The 21,327-nt window shown below is 39.7% G+C and overlaps 1 protein-coding gene across 1 annotated transcript; it reads right to left on the bottom strand.

Moving 5' to 3' along the window:
* Window positions 1-4,273: 4,273 nt before the first annotated feature.
* Window positions 4,274-18,808, bottom strand: LOC104619039 (tumor protein D53 homolog; the record flags this gene model as incomplete). The annotated part of the gene is made up of 3 exons (XM_010284803.1): window positions 4,274-4,298; window positions 5,552-5,653; window positions 18,660-18,808. Coding segments are annotated over 3 exons (276 nt in total), but the record flags the coding sequence as incomplete, so codon positions are not given.
* Between the last annotated feature and the right edge of the window lie 2,519 nt (window positions 18,809-21,327).

A 21,327-nucleotide genomic window follows, 5' to 3' on the forward strand; every position in this document is an offset into this window, starting at 1 on the left:
GAGAGATTTCACAGCCTTCAGAAATAACCTGTGCCCCTATTCAGCTTCATAGCTGAATGCTTTGCCTGATCTCTCACATTACCTGACTACATCCTCCCGTCTCCTTTCATTATTCAGCCTTTGTCTAGCCTAAAAGCCAACTTGTTCAAACACTCTCACTGCCTGTATTTTCTGAAGCTGATTTTTTTATTTTCTTATTTTTCTCCCCATTCCTTCCAGTTCATCTGCACATCCTTCCAAGGGCAGTGCCCTTGCACTGGCCCGAATACTCCAGCCAAGTCCTCATCAGAGCTGAGCAGAGCAATTCTCTTTCGAATCTTATAGACAACACTCCTGTAACGCTTGCTGGAACTAAATGTGTGTTAGCAATGATAGTGTGACAGCATTGACTCCTGCTGCATTTGTGAGCCACTAGCCTAGCACTTGCTAGGCTCTTATCTGCAAAGCCACTGCCTAGCTGGCTGGTCAGTGCTCCCCATCTCTGCTTTTGACTTTTTTCCATGTGTCAATAAAGCACCTTACACTTTCCTACATTTCTATTTTATCATTTAAAATAAATTTGAATTCTAATCCTGTAATCTAAAGTGCTTGCATTCCCTCCCACTGCAGTCATCTGGGGATTTTAAGTGTACATACGATGCCATCATCTAAATCTGTATTGAAAATGATGAAGACAACAGACTCGGGACAGATGCCTGCAGAATCCTGCATTATGGTGAGCTACTGAGACCTATTCTTTGAAAATCATTCTCAACTCCCTATGCCCTCTTCCTGCTAAAGCAGTAACACCTAAACTGTATTTCTCTAGTTCCTTTACAGGAGTGAAAACAGCACGGACAGCCTTATCAAAGTCAGGCTCTATCACATCTCCTGCCTCCCCTCTGTACTCTATGACAGGTGTTGTGCTGTCAGTTCAAGATAATTGTTCTTGATAAACCCTTTTATGGTTTTGCCATCATGCTACCTTCTAGACTCTTAGAAAACAAGAGGTTAATGCATTCCCCCAGTATCTCCTTTGCATTTCCCAGAACTTCCCTTGGCCCTTTCCAGAGGGATGAACTCTGCCTTCTTCCACACCTCTGGGACCTCACGTGCCTTCTGCGCTGACTGCCATCATCTCTGAGGGGCACATTCAACTGCCCCAGTCATGCCCCCAAGCTCTCCCTCCCTGCAGTCTTCTGTCTCTTTCCACATGTGCCTTCCAAATCCTGGCAGGAATGAGGCATTTTATTACCTTTGTTCATCTTTAGAGCTGGCTTATCCCAGGCACTGAATTTGAAAGGGGGCTGCATGATCATGTAATTAAAGAAAATGTAGGAGACAGCTGAATGAAGGGTGTATAAGCAGCATAACTGCTGACATCCTAATTTGCATGCATGCCTTTGTTAGCTTAATCTTTAAATGCATTTACTTGTGTAGTAGTAACGTATATGGTAGCATACATGTAATAGTATAGTGTACATAGTTTCCTTTATTTTTTTTTTAAAGCTAACAAAAAAAAATCAGAAAGTCTAGCACTTTGTATCACAACTTATTTCTAAAAAGGCCATCAGCACGGCTGAAACTCTTAGATACACACAGGCAGCTGCAGAGCAGTCCAACAGTATTTCATGAAAAGATCCAAACTTTACCAGTATGCAAAGGAGCAAGGAATAAATACCCTCAACTTTGTATCACAGCCTATGAGTGACCTGAGACTCCCCTCTTCCCCTTTGCCTTCCTTCTACATGTCAGAAAATGTTAAAGGAAATAACATGAGTTGGAGGTCGAGGGGCAACAAAAAATCCTGGTGGCATATCATTAATTAATCATTAATCTTGATATTCATCAAGATCTATCCTCTTAACTATATTTACTTTGGGTTTGTATCCCAAAGCAAAAGTATGTGTATACTGGTTTTATGTGCATTTCTGGTATTTCTAGTAACATGATAATATTAAATAGAATGCATTACAACTGTAAGAGACCTTATAAGCACTAATAATTAATAAAAAATTTAGAAGATGTAAAATGCTAACGATTAGTCATGTACAAAATGAATTAGAGAGTTGCGACACTGGGAAGCTGGGGTGGGGATGAAGGAGAAGCACAGCAGCTGCATGAAAAGCACTTTGTCCCAAAAGGGTGGCTCCCCTGTTCTTTGGGACACACGGAATTTTGTAATTTTTCTTTCTTTCTGGTAGATTTCATCTTGTCAAATTCTAGCACAGAAAAACAGCACATTCGGGGGAGTCTATCTGGCCTGTTGCTGATATATGATATTTTAGTAAATATTTTTAGAGATAATACAAGATGAAGTATCTTTCAGGTTCTTAATTAAGATCCCGCATCTTCAGGACAGAAATATATGTGTTTCATACAATCATAGAATCTTTGGGTTGGAAGGGACCTTTTAAGGTCATCTAGTCACACAGCTCTGCAATGAGCAGGGCCATCATGTGGTGCTCTGTACAGCTGACAGAGCAGGCAACCTGGAAAGCAGAATTTTGTTTCATAAAGGTGGTAGGCTTCAATATTTAAGAGTCAGGCTGACTACAAGGCCTTTCAAAATCACCATCACTACAGGCAGAGGGTAAAGGCCAAACACACCAGATTGCTGAACATACTGGGAATTATGATGATCATCTGGATTTTAGAAATCAGTTTCAAGTGCCTGCTCTGAATGAAAGCAGAACAGGGATTTGCACCTGGATGCCCTTGGTGACTATCAGCCTTAATGCCCAACCAAGAGAATTAGGCTAGAGTCTGCTGTGTGTTTAAATCAGCATTATGGGAGAGGGCAGTGATAATCCATATACTAGATCACTGAAATAAAATTATTTGAATTAGCAAAAAAGCAAGCAAACAATGAAACAAAGAATGGATGCCCCCTTACAGCTTACTCCCCCAAACATGGCTGGCATTGGAGTGGAAGTGGGGAAGATTTGTAAAACCAGGTAATTTAAGTGACAAGGTTTACAGTGTAACCCCATACAGAACTGCACCTGCCCAAATTGAGCCAAGATCTTAGGCCAGCTTTGTTGCTGAGAGAAGCATACCGACCATTACTTTGGATTTAGGATGCTCAGTGATGCAGAAGGCCCAAGTCATGCCATGCTTTATGGAACTATGGCTATACTGTTTCCTTCTTCATCATCAAGTGTCAAGAAAACTCTCCAAACTGAGAACTTAACTGAAAACAGTAAGTGTCCACAAAAAATGGCAGTGCTGGCAGTTCATATTTTCCTGAAAAATTCCCAGCAAGGTTCAAGGTAATAATTTTGATCAAAGCAAGCTACTAGAAACAAGCTTCTCGATTAATCAAAATGCTTATGGACTTATGCCTCTGCTTTGAGCCCTTGGCTAAAGGGCTAGTGGGATAAATACCACCCATCTGCTTTCCAAGGGCTAGTCAGAAGCGTGGTCGCCATGGGCGTTGATACTGATAGGTAAGGCAAAAGAATTTGGTAACAGTGATTAATTACGGGAAACACTAAAGGAAAAACATGTTCTGTTACAGTGAAGGCATTTCTACCTTTGCAGTTAATCTCACAGCCTATGCAAAGCACAAGCAACAGGACCTGAGAAGTACTGAAGTCGGAGTCATCCTTCCCTCTATGATCAAGAGCCAGTGTTCAAGGTATTTGCACATCAACTCTTTGGTCACTGCTGTAGGATCTAAAGCATGGAAGCAGCAACAGGACCTGTTCACTTAGCAGTGGACTTATCTTTTTCACAGGAGGAAGTGTTAGGAAAGAACAGAAAATGAAACAGAAGATATGCTGGTGCCACATGCAGCACATTGCATCTCACGCATTTCTCAGAATACAACCATGAATGCAGGGAAGGCAGTAAGAATAAATAATGGTAGGAAAAAGGCCCATGAAAGCAACTGATGTAACTGGAGCCTCAGCCTGGAAAAGAGGGAACTGAAGTGATATACGATAAAACCACAGGAAATCATGAGTGACATGAAGGATGGCTGAAGAACTACACTCACTGTTTCTCATAACAGAAGAGCCAGAAGGCATCAAAGGAAAGACCAGGGAGACTCAGAATAGGGAATGAATGAACAAACAATTAAACCACACACTTCTTTACCACATAACTATCTGTTCATCTGGGGAGACATGAGGTGTTAAGAATGTCAAAAGCTCACACAAGTTAAAATAAATTTAAAAAAACCCAGCATAAATTAATGAAGAAAAACCCTTCAAAGACTTTTAAATGAAAGCTCAAATCTCTGTTTTAGAAAGTTTTCAGCTCCCAGGTTGTTGAATGCTAAAAAAATGTACTAGGAAAATGTAACTGCATGCCTCCTTATTCTTATATCCTTCTCTAGGCATATACTACCTATGGATGTTTAACTCTGTCATGTCAAACAATTCTTAGTTCATGTTCATACTCTGCTTGCAAGTCACTCACTACATTTCCATTTTAAACTGCAGTGTGGAAATAGACATTGTAAAGCAGATCATGCAGTGATGAAGATTTTCCTTTTTTAGTTTCACCTGGAAAAACAGTAGTACTTTTGTAATGTACATACATTAAGCTGTATGTAAAAGGTAGGTATAAAGGAGGAACTCTTAAAGATTTAAGATTCAAAGTAAAGAAGTGAAAATAATAAGTTATAGCTGCCAAGAACTATGCTTCAGCCTTCTGCAGAAAAAAACCAACAAAACCATATATACTTGAAATACTGTAAAATGGATTCACACAGATCTTAGGATATGGTTACCTCATACATAACAAAATGATAAAAAAAAGTGTGTACCTATCAATATCTCTAATACATTAGACCCTAATTCTGCAGCTCAAACAAAATACTATAGTTACCCATGTCCATTTATTTCATCACAAAAAATCAGCGCCCTAAAACACCTGAGAAGAAGTTCTGTAATCTTGCTACCAAGTTGAAAACTGAAGTGCTGGTTTACAGCGTACAATTTCTTCATTTATGCTATCATTCTGAGGAACTTCAAGACCAACACTTTTAAACATACATAACATACAAATCCTGACATGTAAGTTGTACTTAAGTTACAGTTCTCCTGACCTCAACTCCTGTTACTTTCACCACACCTTTTTTATACATACAACTGCAGAACAAAATTTTGCCTTTGTACATCTTGAAAAAGCTGATAAAAAATAGCCTGAGATATTTTTTGATTTATCTTTCTACAAGCAGCTCCAAGGCAGGCTTGGTTTCTGCAGATGGTGTTGCTCTCCAGAATCCAGAATTTTGTTCAGAATCTGAATAAAATTGGGTTAATAAACATCTAACTGCATTTTTTTGTTCCATTTTACTTGTACTTTTCCTTGAGCTTGCAAAGTTATTCCAAAAACATTTCAAATTGCACTTTTTTAAACAAGGACTCAAATAAGAATTACATCTTCATTCATTGTTATCCCTTCTTTTTGTTTGAACCCATGAATGTTATAAGACACTCTAACTTGAGTGTTAGGTACTTGAACCTTTAAAACACTAATGTAGAAGGAAAAGCAAGAGCTGACAGATGACTTATATTTTTTGTCCTCAAAATAAAATCAGAGAAGCAGCAGATCCCTATACCTCATATCTCCAAACTTCTTGCTGATGGCAGTTCCTACATTGCTGATGGCTGCTGTTGCTTTTTGTCCTGCATGGCTCAGGGTCTCATGTGTTTTCTTGTAACTGGAAACAAAAGATAGAACAGAAATAGTGATAAGTATTAAAAAAAGAGAGGCAAGAATCCCTTACAATTAATTCCTTTTTCCCTTATTTCCACATTTTAAAATCCCATCTACTGAAAGGTTAAGAACATAACAACTGTAGCCCAAAACAAATTACAAAGATGCCTGCTTCTGCATAGCTTCCTAAGTGCAGTTTAATCCTAATGTGAGCAAAGTGCTCTCCAGAGCAATCCTTCACTGTCTCTCCCCCTTGTAGATAACACCCCTGAGTGGGTCAATGCAAGCTGTCTAAAAGTAGAATGCAGTGATTTGTTGAATACCTGTTTGAAACATTTTCTGTAAATTTACATCGAATAAGCATTGTCACAGCAGACACTGACTTGGTAGCAAAATCTGCTATCTAAAGCATATAAAAGAATCAGGACATATAAACTCTGCTCTTCCATGCATATACATATTAGGTATATTTAAAAGATGCACTTCCAATTTATTTATTGATATTTCAAATTAGACAAAATGGATCGAATCTGTTTCCATATGCTACAGTTTTCCTTTTTAAAAATTTCTTTAAGGGAAGAAGGTTTGGGGAGAGATAGAGAAAGAAAGATGAACAAAATCTAGACAGTGAATGCATATTCTTAATAGTACTGAATCCTTTTAGAAGTCACTCATTTCACATATAGCATATACATGCAAACACAGAACCATCTTAATTTATTGATCTGGAATATATGTGCTGACCCACATAGACCCTTCAGTGCGTTTAAGTTGCATTCTCAGAGTAATCAATAAGCTTTTCTGCACAGATGCTTTTTTGCTGAGTAAACTAACTCTGAGCATGTCAGAGGCTTCCTTCTGAATAAGTTATCTGATACTCCCAGTGACGCAGACAAGCTCAGAATTAGAAGTACTGACCTAGTAACAAAAGGAGAGCACATTATAATCAGTCTTGTATCCTGTGGTGTGCATTGGCAGACAAGAACTGAAAAAATGATCATGAAAAACTCAGAAATACAATTCCACCGGTTCTACCTGTCCTTTGAACAAAATCTGTAAGATTGCAAATGTGTACCAACATACACTGGAGATCAATAAAAAAATCCCACTGCCTAATTCCTGAAACAGACTATTTTCTTCTTCCTTTTAGATATATGAAAGCAATGTAACTTTGTGGAGGCAGGAGGGGAAATAAGAGAAGATTAACATTTGCAACAAGCACATCACATTTTATGTCAGGTCCTTTTAGACCTAGCAGTACCTATTGCTGAAAGTCCTCTGTTCAGGTCTATGTTTTACAAACCACAGGTTAGAAGGCAGATGTCAAGTAATGCTCTATTCTTTCAGACAAGAGCCTATCAACAATTAATTTTTCCCAACACAAATACTTTGATTTTATGTTCCTAAGCCACAAAATACCTTACAGACCACTGACCTAACAAGTTCTAAAACTGGAAAGTAAAACAGCTTGTTCTATGAAGGTGCTTGTCTCTGTTTTCACTGACTAGCAAGGCAGTCTACAGGGAGCAACTTAGACCAGGGTACCAAATCTCTAGAAAACTAGAGATAGATAAAGCTGAATCAATCACATGCACAATGTTGAATGACAACGAGGGCTAAAACATTGCAACAGTGACAGAAGCAGCACAAGTTATAATTAGAACGGTAGCAGCACTGGTTTATTTCTTCTGGCAGAACACAAAGACAACCAAAAAGACTGTTTTCACTGGATCTCCTTTCTCCTCAGCCCTGCTGTCTGTCCCTGGACATATCAAGATTGCAATGCTCTTATTTCACTGAGGCCTCATTCTCTAGCTCAACTAGTTTAACAGTTATCATTCTCTTGCTGTCAGTGGACATACTCTCATATAAACTAGAGTGGGATGAGACCCTAAAATTGCCATTAATGATGCTTCATTCAAACTATGAGCAGGTAGCTTTTGGTAAGAGTTGCCTATGGAAAAAACAAATAATGAAATATTCTAACTCCTGTGGGTTTCTTTATGCTTATATATATATATAAGGGCATTTCTTAAAATGCCTACATTACTGCATACAAGACTTTAGACATTTTCCTACCAGAGAAGTTTCCTAAACCATTCAGCACGAGTGGAATTTTGCTGATGACAAAATGGAGTCCCAGACTTGACTGCCAGCTCTGAAAGGCCCTTGGTAGAAAAAACTGTTCATGTACAGGTTGACCATACCTAGTAAAATACTGTGTAGATATCCTTCTGAGCTAATTTTTTGAAAAAGACACCTTGGAGTTCATTTTATTCACAGGTCTATTTAGCTTTATGAAAAAACATCTCCATGTCTTACCCTTCTGCTGCAGGTTCTTCACACTGCATAAAACGGTTAAAAGAATAGTTTCAAATGCCCCATACAGCAGACAGACTCAACTTTAACTGAGAAACATTAGAGTCCCCTATTTATTTCTGAACATTACGCTGGTCAGAATACACTTTCTGAGAGTTGGCTGAAACACCACTGATTCTGGCATTCCAACTAATATTGTGTTTTCTCTGTAAATCCCACAAACCCAACATCCTCCCCAGTATTTCCACTAGCAAGGAAGACATGGAGACTGCATTTATGTTCCTAATGCTTTTGACATTACATAACAGCATAAATCCAGCTAAGACTGTTACACAAGTGGTCTTTTTTCAGCAACAACTTCAGCAAAAATGACCTTTGACATGAACCTCCCTCCCCCAGTGCTGAAGAGAAGCTTTATGGAGCAAAAAAAAAACCAAGGTAAAAATGCAGTGCAACATGCAATACCTGTCAGCAGAAACAAGCAACAGTAATTTGCATCTCAGTAGAGCTCACTGATAGTTAGCTTAAAAACCAAGCCCCCTCTCATCCCTGCCTCTCCAGCATTATGCATATCACTATGCCTTCTTCATAAATAACTTATTTTTCCACAAAGAATATTGCCTTACTGTAGTTACTTATGCTTTGTATTGATACACAGCACAGTATTTTGGCTCAGATATTTTTATCAGCATAGTTATGTTGTATTTACAGCATTCATTTGATACCTTGCCAAGCACTCTGGTAGCAATGATCTCCAACATATTCTCTCTGACTTTTGGGAATCTTCTCAGCTGTATGTAGCATTAATAATCTGAGCTAGCAATTTTCACATCCTCATGTAACACAGCAGTTTGCAGTTTTGTTTTAATGCACTGAACAGCCTACATAATTTTCAGAAACCTTTAAGAGCAGAAGTGAAGTTGGATATTCCAGGTAAGACCTACTAACATTTATTCACTGGAAAAAGTGCTGTACATATGGCTTAAGCCCTCCTAACACCACCAACTGTTCCAACACGCTAAGTCATCTACAATACCCGTACGCTCTCATCCTTTGAGCGGCCGTTGCTGGCAATCGTTGGGCAAGTACTGACCACCCAGCTCCATTAGACAGGTGACAGCATCTCAACAGACAGGCAGTCAGCCAGCCAGCCACTGGCTGAAATAAGGTCAGCGACCCTGAACCTTAAGGCAAAAATATTCCAGCAGAAACAAACTCAGAGAATTTAGGACGCAGAGATTCAAGAAATACCACTTACCATCCAACCCACGGCATTCATTTTCACACACATACATCGTTAGGCTCTATGCCTTTCTTACACCAAGTCACCATAACCTACCTGAGTTTAGCAGCACTATACCAGATGCTCAGTAGCATTAGTAAAAGCAGGAACAGGCTACTTGATTTATGCAGTTAGAGTCGAAATGCCTTCTCTGGTTTTGTGGCATCTAAACATAGTCCATAGCACAGAAGAATTGCTGGCAGTGGCTAACATGGATCATATTCCACGCTTTTCACTTAGCACTTACAGTAAATATTTATAATGTATTTCATAGACAAGAAAGATTAAACAAACATGGAATGTGAATTGCTGACACAATTGTAAACTTGTAAATAAAACTCACCTGTGTAATTTTGAACATCACCTTTTTATAGGATATTCACCTAAGAATTTCATCCATTATCTTCCAATCATAATTTGGTTTTTAAAATAGGGCATTTCTTTAACAAAAGCAATTGTTTATAAAACTGATTATTAGAGGTTATAATAAAATATGCTGATATTGCAGTTATATTCTGATATGCCCAACGCATTTAAAAGGAGCTTTAAAGAGAACTCACATCTCCAGTACTGTAACATACTAATTAGGCAAAGTAGATTTGCAGCGTATTTTGACTGCTTTTTCACCTGACAGTTTCATATACTGCATTTAGGTTGTACTATCATATGACAACCAGGTCTCACTAGCTGATTTTTACAGCCAGCAAAAGCAGATGAAAGAAGATACTGTTTCATAAAACACAACATGCAAAGGAAATAGTGCTTCATATAGAGTACAGCCAGGCAGCAGACATATAGAGAGGTCAGAGAACTAGATGTTTAAATGGCCAACATCATCTGCAGGATAAGACAGGATAATCATACTGCACGCTGTTTGATCTCAACTCAGTACAGAATTGCCCTTCACATGGCAGAGTTAAATCTAACCTTCCTTCACAGGTGCAGTACATGGACTGCTGATGGAAGTAGGCTGTAAATATAATACTCATAGTTGGCATGGCGAGCTGCACATTTGACCTACTACAGTAAACTATATAGAATTTAAATTCAGCTTCTGTAAAATTAGTACATCTGCTAAACAGTACATCTTCATTCAGCATTGTGTCTCTCCATCAGTGCTTGCTGGCAAAATTAATCCATTTGAGAAACCCCCTTCTGTGATAAAGCTTACATAAGATGCAACGAAATGCAAACAATTAACAACAAAACCATACAGCAGAGCAGAGCCTGGTAGCGCAAGCCATGCCCTATGGAGCTTGTTGCTTTTTAGTTTTCAAGCCATTAGGCAGCTGAAAAATGACATTTCTGGAATCAGTGTAAAGTGTCCGGGTCGCTGAGAAACTCTCAGCTAGCAAACTATTTTTCTGTTGATTTTCTGTGAAAAATGGGGCTCAGCATTAACTAAATTATGCTATTGCTCAAATGAAATAAATGTGTATGTAAATGGCAGATAACATGTACATAAAACATTCTTAAGAGCATTCATATTGCCATTTTGCCCACAAATGAACTCTAAGGTGTTGTGGGGTTGTTGGTTTTTTTTCAGTGCTCACCTGAAATTCATTCCAACTTCAAAAGCAAACAACCACAAATTTACTTTTTTTAGACATCCTTCCCTTTGCCAGGTATGTTAAGAACTAATTGAAACTGTGCTGGCACCTGGATGGGCACATATGCCTAAATCAGTCAAAGGAAGTATGCCCCAGGTAGTTCCTCTCCCACTGAGAGAGGAAGGGCAGAGCTGAGGGAACCGAACCTCTGCAGGTTGCAGGGGACCTGCCTGCAGCCAGAAATCGAAGATGACTGTTCGGTAGACTGGAGAGAGTCATGAGTCAGGAAAGGTGCCAGACAAAGGGGACAAATATTCTGTGCTGCCCTGCACTGTAATCTTCAAAACCTTGGGAAAAACTGGGGATACAATTGTGTGAAAGGGACTATCTGTAAAATGCAGCATCAAGTAGGGGAAAAACAAGCAGTTGTGGTACAGTTAATCTTCAGGTAGAAAAGCCACAATATGTTAGCTTAAGCACAGATGAGCTTAAGACACTCCAGGCCGAAACTTCACAGTTCATCACACCTTAAACTATGCCAGTAACACTGCCTGGAGGCTCTCTACTGTACGCTAGATCAACAAAATTACACAGATGAAACAGCCTCCCTTTTCCTTCCTTCCCCTTCCCGTCCTCTCCTTTCTTCCCCTTTCCTTTCTCATGTTCCTCTCTTTCCTTTGTCTTTCTTCTTCTCGCTTTCTTCTTTCCTTTTTCCTTCCCTTTCTTTTTCTTCCTCTTTCCATTTCCTTTCCTTTTTTTCTTTCTCTTTCCATTTGCTTCATTTCTGTTTTTACTTTTCCTTCCATCTCTCCCTTTCCTTTCCTTCCCATTCCCCTGTCCACTGACCATTTCCTGGATATTTTTAATCCTGGTCATTTCAGAGATTTCAATTTACACTCAGGCCTCCCCTCCTTACAGTTAGATATACATACATACAGATATCTATAACATATGTGTATATATTTCCTGGTGCACAATCATAATTACAGTGGATTTTTCCCTGAGGAACTAATACTCTATTCACTGATCTGGAATAGATCACCTGACATTGCTGAGGAATTTCCATTAGCTGAAGCTTCTGGTGTAAACAAGTGGACATACATCTTTTAGAACAGGCTAAGTTAACTTCTCAAAGTCCTTTCTCCATCCTTATTTTCCATTACCCCACCCTTCCAAGTTTAAGGCCAGAGATACATATGGAAAAGTGGCAAAAAGTTGTCTTTGAAGAAGGCATGAACATTGCCTGATCCGAACCAAAGGACACAAAGTCAGTGGAAGTGAGAGCCTATACTTCCATATAGCACAGGCTCACACGCAGGTAATGTGCTTGCTACAGCTACCATGCCTATTTCTTCTCCTACACAACTGCTAAATTTACTTGCAAATTTACAGAACAAAATGTCAAAAGGTGATTACACATTGCAATGAACAGCAACACCCACATTTCTTTTACTACCATTCATAACAAATACGTGTGTGGGAACATGGTATATCAAATTCCTAAAAGTCACAGTAGGGCTGTGGTTGTCCAGAAATTATATCTGATTGTAAGTCCAAAACACATGCAGCGCAACTGTTACATTGTATTTTCTCATCACCTGGCAGAAATTTGAATTACAAAATGTTAAGTTCCTACTATTTGTGGAAATCCATACAACTGTCCTCAGGTTCCCTACCAGCAGAACTAAGCTTGCTCACATAGTTTGCAACTAGTAGTCAACGAAGAGTGCCGCCTTCTGTCTCTGGAGGGAAAGGTCCATGCTGAATGCTCTTGTCCCAAATCTCAGGTAAGTATTACATGTAAGAGCAGAGCAATACCGAAATCTTCTTAAAAAGGCTTCAAAAGACAGCCACCACCTGAGAAAGCCACAGCCACTGCCTAGGAGACATGCTGTTTGGAGCTAGCACTTACAGTTCTCTTGATTCTGGCCTCTTAACTCATGAGGTTTTTCCCGTTCTAAAACAAGTGACAATTTTTGTCTGTGGGGGCAAAAGATGAAAAGTCTTTTTGAAAACATAGCTTTGTGAGACTCCTGTCCTAGATGGCAGTCTTGCATGGGTCCACTTCCACCACATCAAAGGCTTCCCAATCCCCTGGTTGTAATCACCAAGTATATGGGCTTTGACACATTTCACTTCATTTGACCACTACAGCCCTCAAGGAGAGAACGGGTTTTCTTTAAGCTTTTAGCTATTCTAATAATTTGTTGGCCATGGCAGAACTGCTGCTTACAGTGGTCTGAACATCTGGAGTATAGTTTTTGGGGGCGGGAGGGTTAGTAGCAAAACCAACCATTTTTGACTCCCTAGAAGCTATCTCTGTAGTTACATTACTATTCCACCCATAGGTTGAAAGGTTATCCACTTAAAACAGAGGAGGCTTATGCCTTCTAACAGTTGCTAACATTTCAGGAGAAAATGATGAAGGAGCTTCTGGGAACTATTAGGCTGGAGTGAGGTTATTGGTGGGTAATTTTATAGATACACTGCTCCTTAGAAACTCAGTAGTACCAAAATATCCCTGGAGAGGACAACACTAAAATGTCCTACTGTTTATTTCCACAGAAGTACAGAAGAGCCCCAAATTAAAAGCTGAGGGACAGACAAAGCTGAGCAGGGTTACAACATATATGCTTCCCAAAGGCCAAGGTATCTTGTGGATCTATGTCCTTAGTGCTTTGTGTGAGGGACTGGTGAAGAGGATAAATTAATCCTTGTAATCTTCTCCATATATATTGCAATGCAATTCTGTAACTGCATTGAGGAATGCTATTACTTGGGACCTTGATAGTATGAAGAAAATGAAGCAAAAGGAGTCTCATGAAGTTCTACAAAGTGGAATGCAGAGTCCTGTAGTTTGGGATTAATAACCCCATGCATCAGCAGAGGCTGGGGACCAACCAGCTGGAAAGCAGCCTTGCAGAAAAAGAGCTGGGGTCCTGGTACACAAGAAGTTGAACATGAGTCAGCAATGTACCCTCACAGCAAAGGTGTCTAACAGTATCTTGGGCTGCATTAAGAAGAGTGATTACAGGTTGAGGAAGGTGATCCTTCCCCTCTTCTATCAGACCTGGTTATGGCCACACCTGGAGTGCTGGGTTCTGTTCTGCACTCCCCAGTACAAGGCAGACATGGACATACTGAAGCAAGTCCAGCAAAAGACCATAAAGATATCTAAGGGATTGGAGCATCTCTTATATGAGGAAAGGCTGAGAAAGCTGGGACTGGTCAGCCTAGAGAAGAGAAGGCTCATGGAAGATCTCATCAATGTGTATAAATAACCTGATGAAAAGGAGTAGAGAAGATAGAGGCAAACTCTTCTCAGTGGTATCTAGTGAAAGTGCAAGAGGCAATGGGCACAAACTGAATGCAAGAAATATTTAAAGAAAACGGTTTTTCACAGTAAGGGTAATTGAACACTGGAACAGGTTGCCCAGAGAGGCCGTACAGTCTCCATCCTTGGAGATATTCAAAACCTGACTGGTCGTAGTCCTGAGCATCCTTCTGTCAAAGGGGGAGTTGGACTACAGTCTCCTGATGTCACTGACAACCTCAGCTGTTCTGTGATTCTGTATAAAACTAGGTCAATCTTTATAGAAGCTATCTTCTTACCTTAATGCACTATGCAGTGAAAATCTGAAGTATGGAAGGCTAGAGAGAGCTGTGGGAACTTTATTGAAGCACCACCAATCAAACAGCTTTAACTAAGTAAACATACTGCATTCAGGTTACATAAAAACTTTCCTTTGTAGCAAAATGTTAATTAGAAAAGCTCAATTATGGTCTTTGTAAATATCCCTATAAAGACACTTTTAACTATTTCTTAAGCTAAAATAAATAACTGCAAAATCCGCCAACATTACCCTGCGTCTAGCATCTAAATAAGAATGAATTATCTATGTTTAAAATGTAAATAAAAAACCTGAACTGCCTAGAAGCTATCTGAATATCCACCCACCTCTATTCACTGGAAACCTGATCTTTAAAAAGTTGCGTGTGGGAAGTCATTCCTATTGAATGCCTTACCACCATGAAAGCAAACTGAACTTGAGGCAATCATTTGCTCCCTAGTTACTGATATCCTCTATAGCAGAACCCCCTGCCTTCCCTAACACATAGATTACGCTAAAAATCAGTGCACTGAAGAGTAGCAAAGGAAATGAACAAGGACCTTGGAAAATGCATTATGATTCTGGTTATTATGATAAGTGAATGACTTTCAGGTGTATTTCATACAAGGCAGAAAAATGCGAACAACGTTACAGGTTTTCTTCAGAGAAAAACAAAGCTGATTTCATACCAAAAAAGCTACACATTATTGTTGCAAATGTAATGTCTTATTAAAGGTAGTTAGAATTGCTTTTGCATAGCTTAAAGCATGAATTAATGACAAGGAAGCAGTCTTTGTACAGAGCTGTATGTTGAACCTGACATAATCTTGAATCTATGGATGCTATCAGCCCATTGACCTCCAGCTCTAGCTTTCCTCAGTATGAAAACTATGACTTTTTTTTTCTTTTTAATCATAACAATCCTTTAATGACGATTTCTGACATGCACATGTCAAGCACGCTCAGGTTAACTCCTAAGCTATCCATGTCCAACCACTTAAAATGTAAATGCTTAAAAATAGTCAGAATCTCAAGTTTAAATTTAGTCATTCCAGGTGGCATCCATCCTTATGAGTTAGGTCATGAGTCTTAACTAGTTGCTCAGACACACTTTACAGAACTATTTCTGAGAGAAGTCCATCCCTCTGCCTCTAAGTCCACTTGAACCCTAAGAACGCATCCCTAAACAGAGAGCTTAAAAAGATTATTAACAGTAAGAAGACAAAAATGTTGTTAATTGTTCTCTGTGGCTTTGAAAAGCTCCCCATTAAAGAAAAGTGGTTTTAACTTCCAGGAAAGCACAGCAGCTACAAAACCCAGTAAGACTGAATGAAAGCAAAATTTGCCTCCTTAAGAACAGGTCTTTTTGAAATTTAAAAAGACTAATTGTGGATTTAGAAGCCTAAAGTACAGGCATGTAAATATTTTGAACTTTTGTTTTTTAAAACAGGCTTTTCATCCTTACTAAATCTTACTAGTGAGTAATGCTATCCCATTGCTATTTTGGTACAGCAACAATGAATCACCTCTATTACTTAACACATCCATTCTGAAGAATGCCAGATTACCATGATTTGAACTGGCGTCGGTGTACTGGCACGAGTGCCAGCCAGAATTATATAGCAGTTGGACCACAGACATCAGGACTTTCAGGGCATAACTGGACTCCTGCTGCTCAGTTCCATGTAACTACTCGTGAATGCTCATCACCTAATGGCTTCTTGTTTTTGAAACTCACCTTAAATAAAATATTGCAGATACCATACTGATAAAGTCCCCTATGTCGCTCTATTCTTGTGGAAAACGTCAACATTGTGAAGGAAAAATGAAAAGTTGTCTTGGAATTTGCTACCAAATTTCAAGTAAAAACAAAAGGTTTTGTTTCAAAAGTTTGCTAGTGTCTCCCAGTAACTCTAGTTCAGGTGTCCTCTCTTCTAAAGCTCAGTGTCTCTAGACTATCCTCTCCTACCCCATGCCAGACACCCTCACCAAGCTAGCATGGGTGACCCTGTAACGACATGTCATGAGAAATAGGACCTAGCTGAGAAACTGTCCAAAACTTAGAGATAGGAGACATACAAACGACACTTCCTATTATGGGGTTTATGCCTTATTTGATTTCTCACTAAAATACAAAGAATGATTATTTTAATGTTGAAAAATATGAAAAAATGTTTCATATTTTTTCCAAGTTTCTGTCAGGGCTCTGGGTGCATGAAGAGGCACTAAAAACTCTTCCCCCTCACTCCCATGGGTTAGGCCGCCTGGGTACAAGGCCAGCTCTGACACTGCACAGCTGTGTCCTGGGTAAGACTGTGGTGACAGTGCTGTGTGAGAAAGAGCCAAGAGAAGCCTTGTTAAGCTCCTCCACCCTTTGCTTGGGTGCTACACTAAAGCTTAGACTGCAAGGACCATAAGTCCTTGGTCCTTGCCTGAGATATGTTACTGGTGCCTGTACCTGGCCACGTACCTCCCTGATCTTGACCCACAGATTTGACTTCCTGGCTTGACCTTGGACCTGGCTCATGACTACAGACTCACCTGGAGAACTGAACTCTTCACTGCACCCTGTCTACTGTCTCTGGACCTGCTCTGCCCTCTTTGTTCAGGTACTGTGGGATTGCTCCTTCATGGGTGATGCCACTGTCCTGCCTGCCTTACTGTTGAGGAGTAAGGCTCACCTCTGTTGTGGAGCAGCTCACTCTTGCTTCTCCCTAAAAGTGTCAAATTCAGTTGTCAACCAACAAAAAAAAAAAAAAAATCAAGTAACTTTTCAGGCAGCACTTGATGAAAAGTGAGTGGTTCTGTCTACCAATGTTCCTATTAATTCAGCCCCCAAAATTTTAGGAGTATATGGTATGTTCATATGTGTAAGTATAATCACACACAGAATCAGAGAATCATTAAGGTTGGAAAAGACCTTTAAGACCATCAAGTCCAACCATCAACCCACCACCACCATGCCCACTAAACCATGTCCTGAAGTGCCACATCTACATGTCTTTTGAATACTTCCAGTGATGGTGACTATGAAGCTGAGACCAGTCCCTCAGTAATTGTCATGGCCTTCCTAGAGCTTTGGAATTCATAGTTTATTTGCCATCTCTGTCAGTCATGGTCCACCAAAGATAGAGAGCAAAAAGTGTTTCAAGGTTACTTGTAACACTACCTGTCCTGGGTTTGAACATTTTTTTGTGGCAGGTTCAGTATAGGTCTTATCACTGGGTCCATACGTGTATTTTTAACTCCTTCCTTATGTGAGCCAAAAGGCCTGCACCAGTAGTTTTTGGCAGCAAGCTGCAGACCAAATAACCTCCCTCTCCTGCTTCTTCATCCAAGAACTGGTGCCTTTTTAAAAGGCACCCTCCTAGAAGGCAACAACTGACTTAGACTACAGACTTCCATAGTACAATCAGTCTGGTTAAAAAAAAAAAAAACAAAAAACAAAACACAAACCAAAAAAACCCCACCAAAACTTAAAACCATTTCAACAACAGCAGTGGAGTAAGCTCTTCACATTTCTGCATTATCTTTCACCCTGGGAACCCAAAGCTGCTTACACATTATACAAGGCAAGTTTCACTGAACGATTGTGAACTAGTTATCCATTCTGCACAACGGTAAACCAAGGCCATGAGAGGCTCCAGGGACTCGTCTAAGAACACGCTATTGGAAAATAACAGAAAACTTGACGTATGTAGGACTTATGATATCCTCAAAGATGGTACAGTTACTCCAACAATTTTATTTTGTTTCTTTTGGACAACCAAAGCAGGAATTACACAGTAACACATCAACCAATCCTGCCAGTATTCTTCATAATTCAGATGATAGTATTATTTTTTTAAATAGTTCCTCATGTTTTGGTAATTTTTTGTATTATTATTACTTAACATTGTCTCTTTTGGAAGTTGAAAAATATAATACACTGAGATTAAAAAAGGTCCTTTCTCTCCTAAATAAGGACCCGGTAGGAATGTGTTGTGGGACAGGAAGATAATCTTCTCAAGCGCCACAACAGTTTTAGCTTCTGTGATTTTGCAAGACACAGTAGCAAAGAATGCTGCTGCTGTGGAAGGGTTTTTTCCGGGTCTTCTTGCTCTGAGAAGCTTGACATGTTTGCCCCTGCCATCTATACCTCCTGGCAGGTATTTCAATTGCTAAATTTCACAGTAGGGCTCATCAAGACAGAACCCCCAACATGCTACACAACAAGTAAGAATGAATTTATGTAAGGCCTGTACTCACGCAGAAGTGGTCTGCATATCATGCCAGCTTTTGCTGAAGTTCTGCTTTAGCTCGTTCATCAGACTTATGCCAAGCTTTTGTTTAATTTCAACCAGGTGCTTTTCTTTGGCTGCTAGCACTTGCCGCAAAGTTGAAATTTCATCCTCTAGCTGAGACACACAGAGGGAGGAGAAAGGAGAAAGGTGTTAGCCTGTTCCCACAGAACAATAAACACATACGATGTTAACAGATTAAATAAATCTCACATAAACTTGCATTTTTTGTAGGTGACTAGAGAGACAGAGTTTCAAGTGTTTGTGGAGATCACAATCATAGAATCACAGAATGGTTTGGGTTGGAAGGGACCTTAAAGATCATCTGGTTCCAATCCCCCCGCCATGGGCAGAGACACCTTGCAGTAGAGCAGAAAGCCCCATCCAACCTGGCCTTGAACACTTCCAGGGCATCCACAGGTCCTCTGAGCAAAAAGACATGTCCAGAACAGAGATGACACTATATCAAACTAAAGTCTTGAACTACGCCACCTGTGTGCACTATCATACACATGCATCTGATAAGAGAGAGAGTTCTCCAGCAAGGAAGTGACTATTGAGTGACTTGACCAAGATCTGCCTTAGAGCGTTAGGAGTCTCCAACATCAGCTTTCCATTCACTAGTGGAATAGGAATGGGCAGAATAAGAGAAGACTGGATAATTCAGGCAGATCTCTCTCTTTGAATCCACAGGCTTTTATCTTCATATTTGCAGCTGCTCAGTCTTCCACTCATGAAAAAGATAGATACAAATTCTTACGAGCAGGCTAAAAAAAAATTTTTAAAAAATCACATGATAACATATGACTTGTGAGTATTGTAAAAATTGTCATGAGTTTTATCTACATATTTTAGGCCCTACGTATTTAAAAATAGTAAAATAAAAATATATAGCAGATAGACTGTTAACACAAGTGAACAGGTCCTACCCAAAACATAGAATCATTCAGAAGACACAGCAGATTAGTCTTTTCAGAGCTGGTAGCCATTAACCAAACTGTGCAACTGTGCAATTCAGCCCAACAGAGGCATACAATTCTCCCTGCAGTGGACATTATTTGAAACATTTAAACCAAGCCAGTGTTTTAGCAAGGCAAGGACCAGAACACTTGACTGAGAGGAGGAGGGACCACTGAATCAGCCGGCCGCTGGCTCAGGATCCCCCTCCTTGGGCAGCGCTCCTGTGAGCAGGGTTTGCATTCTTCATCCGGAAGCCTCCTAAGCCAACTATACAAGCAGCACTCAGAGGTACTGAAGCTAACAAGGGCTAGTGACACCAGAGCAGCTGCCTTTCACTTCAGGTTTGTAAGTTCCCTTACCAACTGTGTTCCTTCCTCCATATGTTAATAGGATAACATATGGTAATGTATCTGATTACCATATGTTAAGTTCCCTGGCACCACAGTCTCCCTGTGATTTAACTCCATAGGCTGCAGGGAATGAGGCAAGCACCAACAGAATGAGCTGCTGACCTCCAGGGCTATATTTAGGGTGTCAATACCAGCATTATTTTTATTTTACATACTCATGCATTCTACTTCCCTGTAAAACTGGCTGCAAGCTCATTGCTTCTGAAAAGTCTCACCCTTGAATCCCCCAGCTATCAGCTTCTCTTTTGTCACTACCTGCTATTTAAATTATTCAAGCAGCTCAGCAATTAAGCAGCAAGACTATGAACACGAGGCAAAATCATGACCTCAGTGAAGGAGGTACCAGTATTCACCAATGACTGTGGTGCCAACACTTCGCCAGTAGAATACATAACAATCCAAAATTGCTTTATTCCTTCCCATGTCCTTTCTGCTCCATTATATTCCTAACTTGCAAACGAAACGTTGTAAAGAGGCAACACGAGTTTCTCTTCTGAGAAGATAACTGGTTAAATGCTTACAGAAAGAAGAAATCACACATGTCAGCATTCCTCAGAAGACAGTTCAGAGCTCCCGTTAGTTGTTTCCCACCCACAGCAACCTCCTTAGTGCAGAAGTCTGACTGAGTAACACTGCTAAAGAACTTAACTTAAACCAATACCAGTATGCTTACATGTACTTAAACATTAATGCTTTCCATATGGGTTAGCACCAGGTTGATCATTAGGTACCTGGATATGTAAACATTCAAGAGCTTCTATTAAAATTACTTTCCATCTGTTCCATTGAATAGACACCTAAAGCCCTAAGCAAGCATTAGCCATGTGCTCAATGGCATTAAGTATGAACAACATTTTTGACTGTATTAAAAATAAAAAACTATTCTTCTTTAGAGATCAGAGTCTGGTTTTGATTTGACAAAATCCTCCTCAAGTTCCATCATTTTAAAATAATGGAAGATACAAAGACTCCCTCAAGCACTCAGGTATCAGTGATTGAAGACTGTGAAGTAGGCAGAAAGGATTAGGGACTTATAGTGGGATCTTAAAAAACATTTGAGCACATTACATACCTAACTCCCATGGAAGTCAGGCATTACCTGTTTAGGCATTTTTGAAAAGTCCACTGTTATAAATGCAGAATCCACTATGAAACTAGGATTTAAGTCAAGAGAAATGTAAGCTTCTAGTCTTCACATTCCCTTTCTTTCTAAGTGTAACAGAGTCAGAAGAGGCCAACTGTATGAGGTCCTGCACTTTGGCCACA

This window comes from Phaethon lepturus, unplaced genomic scaffold (assembly GCF_000687285.1).
Source record: "Phaethon lepturus isolate BGI_N335 unplaced genomic scaffold, ASM68728v1 scaffold1064, whole genome shotgun sequence".
In the NCBI taxonomy this organism is placed as follows: domain Eukaryota; kingdom Metazoa; phylum Chordata; class Aves; order Phaethontiformes; family Phaethontidae; genus Phaethon; species Phaethon lepturus.